The sequence below is a fragment of the Manduca sexta genome, chromosome 3, assembly GCF_014839805.1.
Source record: "Manduca sexta isolate Smith_Timp_Sample1 chromosome 3, JHU_Msex_v1.0, whole genome shotgun sequence".
Classification (NCBI taxonomy): domain Eukaryota; kingdom Metazoa; phylum Arthropoda; class Insecta; order Lepidoptera; family Sphingidae; genus Manduca; species Manduca sexta.
In genome coordinates, this window is record NC_051117.1 from 7,550,977 (window position 1) to 7,566,948 (window position 15,972).

Sequence of the window (15,972 nt, forward strand, 5' to 3'; positions counted from 1 at the left end):
TGAGTTTCCAAAGTACCGGCCAGTGCGATAGTGATGTGAAAAGTAAAAACAATAATTACATCGATATTGAGGCTATTCAGGAAATTTACCAATGCGAACGGCAACATGGCGTTACGGTCGCCGAGCGGCGCGTCCGGCGTCGGCGACTGCTGCTGCGGCTGTCGCGTGCAACAACGCAACACGTTAATAACGGTATTTGTAACGATTATGTTATCGTGATATTTGAATTTTGGTTGTTTAATATTATGTTAATATGGATTGTATTAATTGATTTGATGTTTGTTAGTATAAATTGTGTAAGGCAGTGTTTCCCAAAAAGTAATCGATAACCAAGCGATTTACTAAGTCTTACAAAATCAACATTTATATCAGTAATATGAATGAGTAATTAGGATATATAAATATCGTATGGCCAAACGTTGCAATGGGAAGAATAGATAAATGTTTCTTATACCTGCTATGTTTAAGGAATTCGAGATTTTATATTGACTTATATGTTTTATTCATGAGTATTAAGCGATAAGAAAGATAATTCTTGCATAACAGACTAAAAACACAATAATGCTTTAATAAGTAATGAATGATTTGAGGTGGACAATGATTTCAGAATCCTATTTTTAATACCCAATTTAAACAATTTGAACCTAGTCTGAAGATGATTTTAATACGTAAACTCATTGACAATATAACAAATTATGTTTTTATTTAGCTTTGCCTCATGTGTATTATGTATTTTTTTTTAATATTGTATAATATCATTGAAGCTCTGATTGCGTTCCTAAACTAAACTCTAATCGTACTAATTCATAACGAATATACCTATCTGTCACAAACAATTCAATTTTGAAAATGGAACACATTTGAAAAATAAAGTATAAAAATCGTTTTTTAAATTTTGCTTGTAATAATTATCCATTTTTACAATAATAGACAACTCTCAACTTTTTTCATTCAAACTTATTTACAAAACAACATATTTAGATGAAAGTCACAATCGTTTTGCCAATACCTATCGCATATTGTTTCATACAGATAACAAATAAGTTTCAATCAAAGATTTTTATAATCAGCCGCTCGCCTTGCCTATAACATTGAATATGGATCTATTATAAACGTTTTATTATTCAAGATAAGTTATAGATTTGACATTTACAACAAATTCTAGTTAACACTGACATTTCTATACACAATCAAATTCGTACCATTAAACATATCTTTAATCTGTTTGATTTTAAATTAACTACAATTGTTTGTCGTTACAAAACAATAGTTGCAATTGTCATCACCGGATGGGAGCGACTAAACATGAAGATCATTAACGGGAGAAAAATTGAACCATTGGGAACATTTTAATCATTAGAAACGATATCTGACTAGAATTAGATCATTCTAACTTCCTGCAATACCTTTACAATTTAAAATACCGATATATGTCATGTGAAATTCCTTAATGTGCCTTCATTTATTTTGTGTAATTCAAATATCACGATTGGAGGTACTTAGATTAAAAGACTTAACACCTTTATTACAAGTTAGTTACAACCTTATATATCAATAACTAGACAAACACAACTATAAGCAATAAAAAGCAATTTAGCAAAAATGATAATAAGGCAACTTAAATGTTAAACTGGCCGATTAATGAATCGATACAATTAATCGAAATGAAACTTACCCCGTCACAATCGATTAAACTACACAACACTGGCGTGCACATGCTGTTACGGTGAAAAAATAAAAAGACAACTGATTTTTAAATTAAGAACGCTGATTTAAAATTAGTCATAAGGGACAAGCGTAACGGAAAGTGTTAACGCGTCTCGAGAGACCAAAATGTGACTTCTAAAATAAATAAAAAAAACGAAAAAATTTGCACGAATCATGACACATTGGCGTAATAATAAAAAAAATTATTTACATCGACATTATTGAGTGTAGACAGTAAATTTACCAGCGCAAACGGTACTAGTGATCTCTCGCTCATCGTGGAGTCGGCCGATGGCGATTGCTGCTGTTGCTGTTCCATTCCAACGTACGAAGGAGGCGGCGTGAAAAAGAGAGATAGCCAAATCAATATCTTGCATTTTTTGCGTGTTTCAAATAATATTCCCAAAAATATTTTTACACGGCGATGATAGTTATTATATTATGTACAGCAAATTGACGATAAAATTACAAACAATAAATTCTCTGCATCTTAAAAAAAAAATCTATACCCTATTTTGATAACAGGCCCTTGACTCAACAACGTAATAGAAATATTAATAAATCAAAATTTAATTAACCGTTGCATCGAAAAAACTAACCACAAAAGCGCAACAACGTCGTCGAACCGTTAAATCTCGAATTGAAGTAAAAAAAAAACTATATGAATACGAAACTCGAACGGGAAACCAAACCGGTTCGCAATACAAACAAAAATTATTAAAACAAAAAAATATTCGAAATGAGAACAGATTCGCAGTAACAAATAACTGTCAACACCCCTTCGTGAAACAAAAGCGCGGCGGACGAGAAAAAAAATTAAAAAATAAAATCGCAACGTGCCCCTAATCCGCGCCGTGGGAAATAGACAAATGCAAGGTGAGCGTATCCGAAACTAATTTAAAATGTAATATTCCTCTTTTGTTTTTAAATTTCGTATTTCGAACACGACAATTGCTGAAGTTTTAATTTTTTTGTGTCGTTATTTCCAGCCAATTTAAAGTTTTGATTAAATGCAAAAGAAATGCCGTACGGTGATAGAAAATTGCAAGCTGTAGTTCTATTACTAAAATAACCAGTCGGTTCCTATTATTCTTTAGAATTTACGACATCTTTTAGCAACCGCATTACCGTCAATATAAAACAGCGAACCACGGAAGTCATGGAAATAAAATATCAAAACCAATAATAAGCCATATGTCCAAAACAAACATTTGTCAAGAAACGAAAAAACCTATCGAAGACATGTTGATCACAGGGTAACATAAAAATAATAGAATTATCACAGATTATTGTAATTTACATATCCTTTCATAAAACCGGATGTGTTGTGAGGACAAAAACGATTTAATAATAACTTTGACGCAAAGGCCCTTAACCCTTTCTTGAGTTTAACAAAAGCTTTACAATATGTTGCCTTGGTTCGTATCTTTTTTTTTATAAGAAGAAGGGATCATTCAAATTTGGAACGAGTTTTGTCAGACCTCGTGTAATTTTCTGAGGTCAGTTGACCAACAATCTTTGAAGGAAACACACGTTAAAATTTAGTCTATAATCAAATAAAGAAGGAAAAATAAATTATTGTGATAATAAAATGCCGAATGTTAAGTAGAATTTATTTATTGCGCGTGAAGTGAGTGTTCATTTTTATTTATTTGTAAATCATACTACGAGCTACGGTAATATTTTGTTCACTGAAATTTTTATTATTTGTTCGTTTATTAAAATTTATTCAAATGTAAATTACAAGGAAAGTAATCGTCACATGATAAAAACGGATAAGTTTAACCGCGACTCCGTCTTGCCGACGGTAAGAAAACTCGCTAGGAAAACCTTTAAGTCTCTCACTTTGAAAATTTCTTCATGTTTCACCGATTTTAAAAATGTCTATTTTATTTTTAGTAATAACTGGCACGAAATAAAAATTTATATTGTCTTCTCGTTAAAAAAATATGTTAGATAATTTTTATTATAAAAATTACGTATTTGAATCCTGAAAACTCTAAGAACTTTTTAATTCTGTTACGATAATTTGCTAATCCGTACATTTCATTTTAGATTTTCATCTACGAAAATTGAACACTGATAAAATGTAAATAAATATGACTGACCTGTATCTCATTGACGAGTTTGTCGGCGATGATCTTGTGGTCCGGCGTCGGCGGAGGCTGCGGCGTGGGCGGCGCGGCCTGGTCGGGCTCCGGGCGCAGCTCGGGCGCCGGCGAGCCCGCGCGGGAGCGCGCCCACAGCTCCTGCATCTTGAAGTGGCGCGCGGGGTCGGCGCCGTGCAGCGCGGGGATGTGCAGCGACAGCGGCGCGGCCCGCAGGTCCAGCGCGCTGCCGCCCGCTGCTGCCTCGCCGCCGCCTTCCGCTGCCGTCATCTTGAACGAGTTCTGCAGCCAGTTGGCCACGAAGCTGTCCTCCTCCTTGGGCGCGTCCAGCAGCCGCGGGAACGGCGGCGCGGCGCTCGGCTCGAACGCGCCCTCGCCGCCGACCTGCGATCCCTCCTCAGCTATTTTCGGTACTTTCGCCTCCCTAGGTGAACCCTCCTCTACCGCTTCCGTCTTCCGATACTCATGGAGGTCCCTGTACCTCTCCTGGAGCGCTAGGGATATATTCTCATTGAAGTATTTCAACATTAATTCCAGTTTCGGACGTATGGTCACGACGATGGCATGCGATGTCTCGCGAGTCCGGGTCTAAGTGCGATGTCTTGGACGAGAGGCACCGCGCGTATCTGCAAACAACCCGCACTTGAGACTACGGCGCGTGGCGGCGTCGCGGCGCCAAAATAAAAAAAAAACTTTTTCCGAACAAAAAAATCTAATAGCGATCGCGTCAAGTCACCCCCGGAAAAGCGAAGGTCGGACCGTGGAAAGCGGAAGCGAGACCTTCTTGAGACGCGGGCGGGCGACGACTAACTTCTTGGTGGAAAACTTGAGCGTCGCGACGCTTTCTTGCGGGGTGGGGCGGACGCGCGCGCCTGCCGAAGACGCCGGTCCAACTAGCAAGACGCGGCGCCGCCCCCGCCGCCTTAGACGCGGCCAAGAACATCCCCACCGTCGCTGGGCGCACGCGCCCCGCGTTTTTTCCGCGGAAAAATGCGTCCGGTCAAGGAAAAGACGGCGCGGCGGCGGTGGCCGCGGCGGTCAGCGCCGTCCGAGCGAGCGGCCGCCCGCACCGCCCGCCCTCGCGTCCACTCGGATTTCCCAAAAACGCGTGACGGACCGCTCTCACCACGGCCCACATAACAACTATTAAAAGGGTGCTAAGGACGCCGTAAGGGTGTTCGCCCCTCTCGCTCGACCGACCCTGTTCCCGTCCCACCCCTGCAGGCTAGAGCGGGACGGATAGCGCTCCCCATTTTTTTCTAAGCCGCTATTAGTGAGGGAGGAAATGAAAAAGAATGGGTTTCTTTGTGATTTTTTCTTAATGGCGTTCGTCTCGCTCGCACTCGTACGTTTTATATAGCGCTGTCTCGTGCGCATTTTTTCGAGTATTCTTTTCGCGACGCCTCTTTACTATTGAATTATTTTTTTTCGTGTCCAGGCGGGGCTTAGCTTATGGGGTTTTAGCCAACGGTCTTTAACCTGATTCATTTTCACTGTTTTTACCTAAACTTGGGAAAATTAATCTTAGAACTTTTTATATGAACGAAAATTTTAATGTTGAATCAAAATGCTTCAAATGCCTATGCGAATAAAAATAAAATCTATGACTTAATCGACTTATTATTTTGTATTATTGTTAGTACATTATTTTATTTTGCTATCACATCGAGTATCCAAGTTATTATTAGTTCTACTATTATGAAATTGTTTAGGGTTCTTATCTGAGCACAAGTGTACGTGTTGCGAACCTCTCGCGACGTTTCGCGGAAAATTCTCACGTCGCTACCCCACGCAAGATGGCGTGAGGTGTCGCGAAAAGCTAAAATTAGGCTACTGTTTAGATGAATATTTTTTTATACTCGTCATTGATGATTTAAGTATAAAAAATATAAATTTTGTCTATCAATCTTATAGAATAAAATTAAAAATATATTTTATATCACAGATTACACTGTAATATCTAAACATATTTCTAACTTAAGTCTGTGCTGCCCCCTATTAAGTTCCAGTTGTTCTTCCATGAAACTTCTTAGAATTGTAAATGATATTTAATTTTAAATGTAAATGTACAAAAGTACTTTTATTAATTATTTGAACTAAATCGTCGCCAGTCTAAAAACCCGAAATATGAATAACATGAGTTGGAATGTCTTTTCATACTAACACGACTGTCTCCTCTGCTCCTAGTAAGTGGAAGGCGTCAAGAGTAGGTATAGACTGTAGAGAGGTGATGATTATTCGTCAATCAACACTATTTTGTTAGCCGGTTCCAAACTTGTTTCATAATATAATTCGATGCAATCGTAACCGTCAAATACACTGAACGTGAGATATAGATATTTGGCATCCACAGATTTTTCTATGTAATTAGATCTAGGTTTTGTAGTTCTATGAAAATTTTAATATCATTAAACTACATTTTTATAAATGTAAAGAGTTTAATTATTAAAACATTTTCTTATTAAAATCAAACCTTTACATCGCTTACAAAATTTTCCTGTCTCTTAGATATGACTGCCTTGAAGCGTCGAAATATCTATTCTATTCAAAGGCGGACTCGCATCAATCTCTATTGTGGATGTTGAAGGTTGTTACCAGATGACCCACAGTCTCATTAAAAATATGGAAACAGCCCAAGGGGCATGGTGGGGGCTTGCAAGGCATGGATCATGCACAATTCGCAAGGCGTAACCAAACAAAGAGGTTTTTATCGTGAGATCATTAAAAACTAAACAAAGCTGTAATGAGCAGGCGGGGCCGCGTGGGAGTGACTTCGATTCCACGGTGGGTGCACATGGCGCTGGTAGGGGGCGCTGGCGACGTCGGAATCAATGTTTACCACGTGAATCGGAAAAACTATGAAGTTAATTTAAAATAAGCATATGGTAATGAATATGGAAAACTGTAATAGCGTTTATAAACAGCCTGATGTTAGTGACTAAGGTTTCGGGTAATAAGTACATTTCCTACTATCTTACTTATGCAAACCAAAGTAGCTATTATGAACACAATAATAGTGCACATACTACTATCTCGCAACATTTAATACAGCAGATCCCGGTGTGTATACATTGAAAGAAAAATAATTAAAAATATTTGAAAATTTCTGAAAGTTTGGATGTTTGTTAGAAGGGAATGCAGAAACTACTAAACGTATATCGATATGAAATTTGGTAAACATATATAATGTCTAACGTTATTATGAAATTCTTACAAAAACTTTTAATCGTGGTCGGTCTCTCATATGCGAGGTCTGAGCAGGTGTCGTCGCAATGTCAGCGCAATATCTACTTGTACTCCAAGCATGCGCTGTATTCTGTTTTGAAGGATATTGTAGTGTAATCACTGAGCAGTATGAGACTTAACATCTTCTCTCAATGTTACGAGCGCAGAGAGCCGCACAATATTTAATTCAAAGTTCTGGTGTTACTTCTGTCTATGGGCGGTCGTATAGCTAACCAACAAGTGAGAGAAATGCACGTCTAGCCATTAAAAAAAATAAGAATCAAACTATGTTTCTATCGCGGTTTTTATATTATAATTTTTCCTGACGTTTCGAAGACTGCAGCCTACACGCTCACGGGGTGACGGAGTTTTTCGTCCGAAAAGTCAAAGTTCCTATATCTACCTACATTTTACAATTATACAACATTTTTAAATTTTGTATTATTTTAAGCATAAAAAATCATTATAATAAGAATCAAATTCACTTTAGCAAGTATTCATTCGTCACGAAGATACATTTAAGTGTTTTGAAAGTAACTCTCATTCTGCCATCAAGTTTGGTTGTATTCGTATACAGCAAAGTGACCCCACTACATCTGATGGTAAGTGGAGTGGGGTCCAATAGAATGTCGACTGACGAGAGATGATTACCCCTCGACAGTCGACACAATTATGCCGGCCTTTTGGAACCGGACATTCACAGGCTGATCCCGGAACGCAACACTTACGTGAGCCACTATGTCGGGTTTTAACTCATTAGTACAGTGGTCGCTATCCGGGCGGATATGAAATGGTGGTTACCAGCAAAAGTAGCACTATAAAAGCATTATTGTGTTTGAAGCTAATTTGAACAGAGCAATAAATGAATATCATGATAGACGCAGTGGCATAGTTGTATTGCGTACACTGTGCTCTCAAGTTTGGTTCCTGCTGTATAATAGCTATTGAGTTATTTGGACGAAATACTCAGTACCAGCTCGGAGAAACTGTACCGGTAAAAATGGCAAATAGCTAAGGTCACCATATAATCCATAATAATATCAGCCCTGTATTATATACTATCCCACTGCTGAGCACGGGCCTCCTCTTCTACTGAGAGGGAATAGGCCTTAGTCCACCACACTGGTCTAGTGCGGATTGGTAGACTTCACACACCCTCGAAAATTCCTAATAGAGAATTTCTCAGGTATGTAGGTTTTCTCACGATGTTTTCCTTCACCGTTAAAGCAAGCGATAATTCACAAAGAATACACACAATTTTTTTTTAGAAAAGTCAGAGGTGTGTCCCTTTGGGATTTGAACCTGCGGACATTTGTCTCGGCAATCCGTTCCAGAACCAACTAGGCTATCGCCGTTTTTTTAGTGATCCATAACCTAAAGCAGAAATCCATACACTGGGTAGATAAGCACAAAAACGAAATATACCAATCCGAACATCGAACCCTTCACACCAGTCGGACGATGTTCTACGCCGATGCAGTATGACCAGACCATGCAGAAATAAAGTTCATTTTATAAAACACGTTCGTGTGCGTCCAATGAAGCAGGCTGATATAATAACATCGGAACAATGAATCGGCCGGCTGACCCCACGCTTTTTGGGACCTCTCTATAATGGTCGCAAACTGACTTTGGAATCAGGAACAATTATTAGCGAAACTGTTTTATTGTTAAGTTGAAATATTTTTACTAAACTTAAATGTATGTATTTAATTAATGCAATGAATTTCTACAGTTTTTTTATAAATGGTGGTAACGATACGACTGGCCATTAAAGATATATTCTCGCGATATATTTGTTTAATTTTTAATCAATAATTTTTGAAGTACTTCGTATTATATTAGTATTACTGCGCTCGTGACCTTGAGACATTGGATGTTAAGTCTCATAATGCTTAGTAATTACGGCTACAATGCTCTTCAAACAGGAAACCAACAGTGCCGCACACTGCAGCTTGACGGTAGTAATAAACATTGCGTTGGTACCTAGATGAACCCTCGCATATTTGATACGAGAGACTTACGATTAGTGAATCAAATAAAAGATTCATTTACAAATAGTTTCATTAATAAATATTGTAGAACTTTTTGAAATTTTTAAACTACCAAAATGTTCCTTATTAAATTTTCTATCTTATAGTGTTGGGTACGAATTGATATGATATGTAGTTTAGGAGATTTTCAGTTTTTTTTACTATGAAATTAAACAAAAAATAATAATTGAAACAATCACGAAAAAGATAACATATTGTACATATATTATTATTATTTTTTTTCTTTATGAATTATAAATTTGGAATAGATACCTTCTAAAAATACAGTAAGCGCGCCGTTTTGCAAATGGCACTGATTAACAGCCATTGCCAATATAGTACGATTCCAATCTCAATCTTCAATCAGATTCCGATAATGAACCAATCAAAATATCTCATATGTAAACTTATCAAAAACCTTTGTTCCGATTGGTCCATTTTGAGATAGATCGAAAAAATCGGGATCGTTTATTGAAAATTCTGGCATACACCCCGACTCACAAATTTTTTATCATTACGCGACCTCTCCAACAGTAATCATATTTCAGTTAATTTACAAAAAACCGTAATATACTATAAACCTAAACCTTCCTCGAGAATTGCACTATCTTTTAGCAAAAACCGTACAAAAATCCGTTCGGTAGATTTTGAGAAAATCTAAAACAGGCAGCTTTTGACTTTGTTTTATAATATGTGTCATCATCAACCCTGTATTATATACTGTCCCACTGTCGGGCACGGGCCTCCCCTACTACTGAGAGGGATTAGGCCTTAGTCCACCACGCTGGCCTACTGCGGATTGGTAAACTTCACACACCCTCGAAATTCCTATAGAGAACTTCTTAGCTATGCAGGTTTCATCACGATGTTTTCCTTCACCGTTAAAGCAAGCAAGAATTCACAAAGAAACCACACATTTTTTTTTTAAACTCAGAGGTGTGTGCCCTTGGGATTTGAACCTGCGGACATTCGTCTCAGCAGTCCGTTCCACAACCAACTAGGCTATCGCCGCTTGTAATACGTAGATGGCGGTTAATGAAGAATATTCCGCGCCCACTGTGGCGCGCCGCGGCAGCTGTGCCGGTCATTGTTACACTTTTATATTAACTTGCATAATATCCGTGCAATATCAGCTAAACGACATAGTTCCCTGTCTGGAGTAGTACTAGTGCATGTGGTAAGAATCTTCTCGCTAATATAAATGCGGAAGTTTGTAAAATTATATGTAGAAGTAAATACTGAAACAGCTGAATCAATCTGGATTCTGACCAGCCATTAGATCCACTGTAATGTAATTTAGATTATTATTGTCAGTAATCTGTTTAGTGTATCTTTATAAATAAATAAATAAAATAAAATAAATCCGGATGAAATTTGGCGTACAGGCTGACCGGAATGGACACAGACTTTCATACCGGTAATGTGTCCTATAGGAAATAAAGGAATTTTTAAATAATTGTGTGTGTTTTAAGAACATTTGTAGCTGGAAAGGCTTTTTACGCGGACGAAACCGCGAGCACCACCTAGTAAACTATTAATTCCATAAAAATAATGTATTGCAATTTGGTAGCTAAGAAGAATAATTGTCAATAATATTAATAATTTTACATATAATCGTAGACAAAAGGCACATATTTTTATATTTACTATTATACTGTTTAATATCTTTGTATGTAATGTACAAAAAACGACGGTCCAAAATAATATGAACGAATTTGATGACATAATAACCAAATATTGAAGATGAATGGCTAGAGATAGAATAGAGCAGACTCAAACATCACCGAGCGATTGTGAACGACATACTTTGATGAATTACGTTTTATTACTAATAATGATAATGAAGAAAAATGTAAGTATTGAAACTATAACTAAATCTATATGGGAATACTTAGAGTTGGTTTAAGTCAAAGTTTAAGAAAGTTAATGATGTGTTTTTATTTATTTATTAAAAATCCATAGTTCTTAATACTAAAGTGATACAATATGATACACATTTCTTAAAGCCAAAACCGGACTTACATTTTGTTTATACGTTTAAATAACAGGCAGTCAAAAGTGGGATAGTGTTTCTAGGGGAGCTATGAGGATGTGTATGTGTGTGTCCAAAGTTATAATATTTATATTAATCTCATCTGTATCCTTATATATTAAAATTGATAAACTCAAAAACTAACCAACGTATTTCGATGAAATATGGTATCTAGATAGTCTGAGACCATGGGAAGGTAATAGCGGAACTTTTATCCCAAAAAAAATACCAATGGTTGCAAATCCACGAGCAATACCTATTTAAATATATAATTAAAAATCATAACTTCAACTAGCCACAATAGAGCTGGAAAACAAAAAGTTAACCCTTACGAACTCAAGACACTTTCTCACGTTCGAACTATTGGAACAAAACCTTTTATCTCGCAATCTACGGAACTTTCGCAAAGGGTTAAACAATGAAACAGACACTACCGGTTTGACAAACCATTTTTTGCCCTTTAAGAGAAAACAAAAAGTTGTCATTATTAAAACCCTTGTAAAGATATTCCATCAAGCGTATTTGCATAATTCGTATAGGGTCAAATAGGCCCATTCATAATTTTTTGTTGATTGTCGAAATATGCTTTATCTTAAAACTTGTTTTATTGAATACATTGTTTTTTAACCATGTATCGAATAACTGTTAAACAATATCTCGAAGTACTACGTGTAAAGACTAGTTTCCTGGTGGCTTAGTATGCATTAAATATAACGAATATGAAGAAACAGTAATTTATATCTTTCTTGAACGTTATTCTGAACCAAATTCATTAAAATCGGTTGAGTGGTTTAGCCGGGAAAACATACAAATAGACAAGGTTATTTCCATATGTAATAATGTATTAATTATACACACACGCCTTTTATACCCGAAGGAGTAGACAGAGGTGCAACTGATATACCAACTTTCCGCGGTGTGTATTCCATCCCATGATGTGATATCACTTCATCGGACACCAATTCCAGGGCTGATATTGAGTAGAAAAACCCAACACCACTTTGCCCGCCTGTAAATCGAACCCTGAACCTCAGCACTGCAGTTTTACAGAAGTACTTGTAATCTATGGATTCTAAATAACTATAACTTACACTATCGGTAGTGTACTACTACTTAAGACCTAAAATCTAAAGCCTATTAGTATTAGCACCGTATTTAGTAATGGAATGGGTGACGTATGTTCAATCAACAGATTAGAAAAAATTGTATTATTTTTTTAATTTTTGATCGACGTGGCTAAAAGCCTAGCATACAGTGTGCACTGTGTGTACCTACATAATATATTGTATTTTTGACTGTACTTTCGTGTGTTATTCTATATGATTTCCTCTTTAATTAATCTAAATGAACATGACAATGTATACCAATATTTTATTTATTTAAAAAATCCCTAAAAAATCGTAAAATGGCTTCCGTAACTTCAAAGTACATTTAAAAAAGCAGTAACAGACAAAGTAAACATGACTCAAAATATTTTTAAGTACAATTTCAAAATCTAGATTGTCACAGCTTTCCAACAATGTCGCGTTTGACGCAATCCCAGATTTATCATTTTGTTACTCATTAAACAAGCGGACGTTTTAACTTTCACTTTTAAAGTCGGGTCTGGCCCGTGTTATTTGAATTAAAAAGAAAACACGAACTGCAGACTAAATGCTATTTTAATTAGCGACTTAAAAGACATGTACGCCGAGCATAAAATATTTTTGCAGGTTAAGTTATACGGATATTTGAAGGGAGTTTTTTTGTATAATGTTTTGAGAATATTTCTAAAGTTTATAAATTAAGTTCTTGAAGAAATTTTTCTACTTGTATATGGGACAGTTTCAGTGGTGATTCCAATGTCAAAAAATGTAGATATTCAAATATAAAATTGTTAAGTAAAAAACCAGAATCAATGATAAAAGTAGAATTATGAAGAAATTAACTTAGTTTTCTGAGTATAATATTCGTGTTTGTTTAACATAAAAAAAGAATGCTTACAAAATCAATTTTTTATACTTCCCTGCAGTCGTATTTACAAAAAAAAAATACTTTATAGTTTCCTTTATAATTTGAAAGTTAAATATAAATACCAAAAATATTGACCTTTATGCTTCGTTAACAAGGATTCACACTGAAAACTCATATCAATAATTTTATGACTCAGAAACCGAACCTACAACCACTGTGACCCACAATGACACCAAAACATCAATCAAAATAAAACCTATTACCAAAATATGATTATATTATACGAAGATTGTTATTACACTGTCAAAAATTGTAACTAGCACTCAAATCAGCCATCAAATATTCAAACGTGAGTAATTAAAGTGGATTGTCGAATCAATAAATCGGAAGAGTGCCGGTCAATAATCGAAGGCTACTTGATGTTTATGGGGCTTTTTGATAATTAAATTTTGATATCAGCCCTGTATTATATACTGTCCCACTGTTGGGCGCGGGCCTCCTCTACTACTGAGAGGGAATAGGCCATAGTCTTCCACGGTGGCCTAGAGCGGGTTAGTAGACTTCACACACCCTTAAAAATTCCTATAGAGAAAGTCTCAGGTATGCAGGTTTCCTCACGTTAAGTTTCTTAACGTTGCCTTCACCGTTAAAGCAAGCGATAATTCACAAAGAATACACACATCATTTTTTAGAAAAGTCAGAGGTGTGTGCCCTTGGGATTTGAACCTGCGGACATTTTGTCTCGGCAGTCCGTTACACAAACAACTAGGCTATCGCGCACTTATCCTGCATCCTGGGGAGTAATCCTTGCCGATGAAACCACTCCAATGTAATGATTAAGCGTTAATGAATGTTAAGGGTATTAAATGGGTTTAACATTAATTGCAGAAGTCGACTTAGAAAAGCAAGTTTTACCGCGTAGACAACCACGGCAAGCACTTTTTGTACTTGCATGGCTAAGTGACGGCATCGCATCTGATGGTAAATGGAGTGATGTCCAATAGAATGTTGACTGACGAGAGATGATTACTCCTCGGCAAGACACAATTGAGGAAACCTGCACATCTGAGAAGTTCTCTGTAGGAATTTCGAAGGTATGTGAAGTCTACCAATCGGCTCTACAGCGTGGTGGACTAAGGCCTAATCCCTCTCAGTAGTAGAGGAGGCCCGTGCTCAGCAGTGGGCAAGTATTTAGATCTTGCCCACTTGTATTATATACAGGGCTGATATTATTATTATTATTAAAACACAATTATGCCGCCATATTGAAACCGGTATACAGGCTGATGCGGGAACGCGACACACTTACATGGGCCAGTATGGCGGGTTTTAACACCGTGTATATGGTGGTCCCTATCCGGGCGCTACCAGCTTCCTTTGACCTAGGTGACCGACATTGTAGCTAGTATTACTATGCTTGAAACTGTTTAATATCTCAGGACAGCAGTGCAATGCTTATAGCCCTATGTAATCACAACAGGCCGGCATAATTGTGTCGACTGCCGAGGGGTCACTTTGCCAGTGCGGTTACTTCAACGTGCATGAATAAAAAAGCTGTCTTCAAAACCAAAGTTACATTTGCTATAATATGTCAAGATGTTTATTCCAAAGAGGTAAGTTAGGCCATAATAAAATCATTTGAGCAATTAAAAAAAAAACCTTATTGTAACGATATCGAACATATTTAATTCGAATATAAATTCCAAATTTAAAACGCTAGATTACAACAAATTACCAACGGGAAGTAGCATAATAGTAGTTATACATCAGTAGGGTTAAAAAATACCCGAGAACTTTGTCGGAGGTATAATCGGGGGTCATAACGACCGGCCGCTCACGCACCGCGACCTATTTTTAATCATTTTTGGAAGAACCGGTGAAGGGTTACGGTTGAGGAGAGTGGAAACTGCTTTTGTTTTTTTTTTATTATTTTGTGAGCCTGCCAGTTATTGAAGTTGTAATGTCTGATTAGTGTTTGAGTAAAAATGTGACGTATAACGTTATAAAATACGGTCTATAATCTATTCACTAATTTATAATATTTGGAGTATAAAGTATAATTTTATCATATTTATTAAATTTTGAATATAATCAAACTTTGCTCTGATATAAATAGATCAACAATAGAGAATCTTACAAAAAATGATAGACTTACAAATCTACATAAGTCTTACAAAAATAGAAGAAATTCAAATAATACACCAATAAATTACTTCACATTCATAATTAATTAGCTGGTCATTACCAAAACGCTCATAGAAAATATAAGTGTAAAATACTCATGCAAAATATTCTTAATCGTCTTCAAAGAAGGTTACTCAATTAATCGTATTGTTTTTTCTTGTTTTAGCGAAAAATTTTAACAATATCACTACTGTTAATTTTTTTTATTACATATGAAATCGTTCTTTTATTTTCATCATCATTAGCTATTTAAAATTCACCACTGAGCATGTAGTTCATTAACTTTTCTACCTAAATGATGTTTTAAATAATTTATATCTATAAAGTCCGTTTCCACACCTCGTAGTCGAAGCGTACAATAATTGATGGTACTATGCCGTGACGATACAGCGTCGCCGACTGTCTGTTTGTGTGATCAATAAGTACTGTACGCATTACTTTTTTAGACTACAATATATTTTTGTACAAAAATAAACCCTATTTAGAATGCCTTACGTTATATTTCGACGCTTGAAAGGCAATCATATCTAAGCGACAAACATACCGAAAATGAATTATATAAATATATTGAATCGCCATTTTTTCTGCGTCATTTGATCTAGGTTTTGTAGGTCTAGGACAACTTTAATAACATTAGACTATATCTTTATAGAATAAATAGTTGAATTTTTATGAATTTTCATATTAAAATTAAACCTTTAAAGCACTCTACTCAAAAATTTACTGATTT

At 36.2% G+C, this 15,972-nt stretch overlaps 1 protein-coding gene across 1 annotated transcript in view; it reads right to left on the reverse strand.

Moving 5' to 3' along the window:
* LOC115451392 (zinc finger protein 135) overlaps positions 1–15,972 on the reverse strand; it is a 91,508-nt gene that overhangs the window by 72,773 nt on the left and 2,763 nt on the right. Inside the window, 3 exon segments of the mRNA XM_037438670.1 lie at positions 90–158; positions 1,952–2,017; positions 3,816–4,441. Coding sequence (XP_037294567.1) covers positions 90–158; positions 1,952–2,017; positions 3,816–4,343 — 663 coding nt within the window. The 5' untranslated portion in view covers positions 4,344–4,441.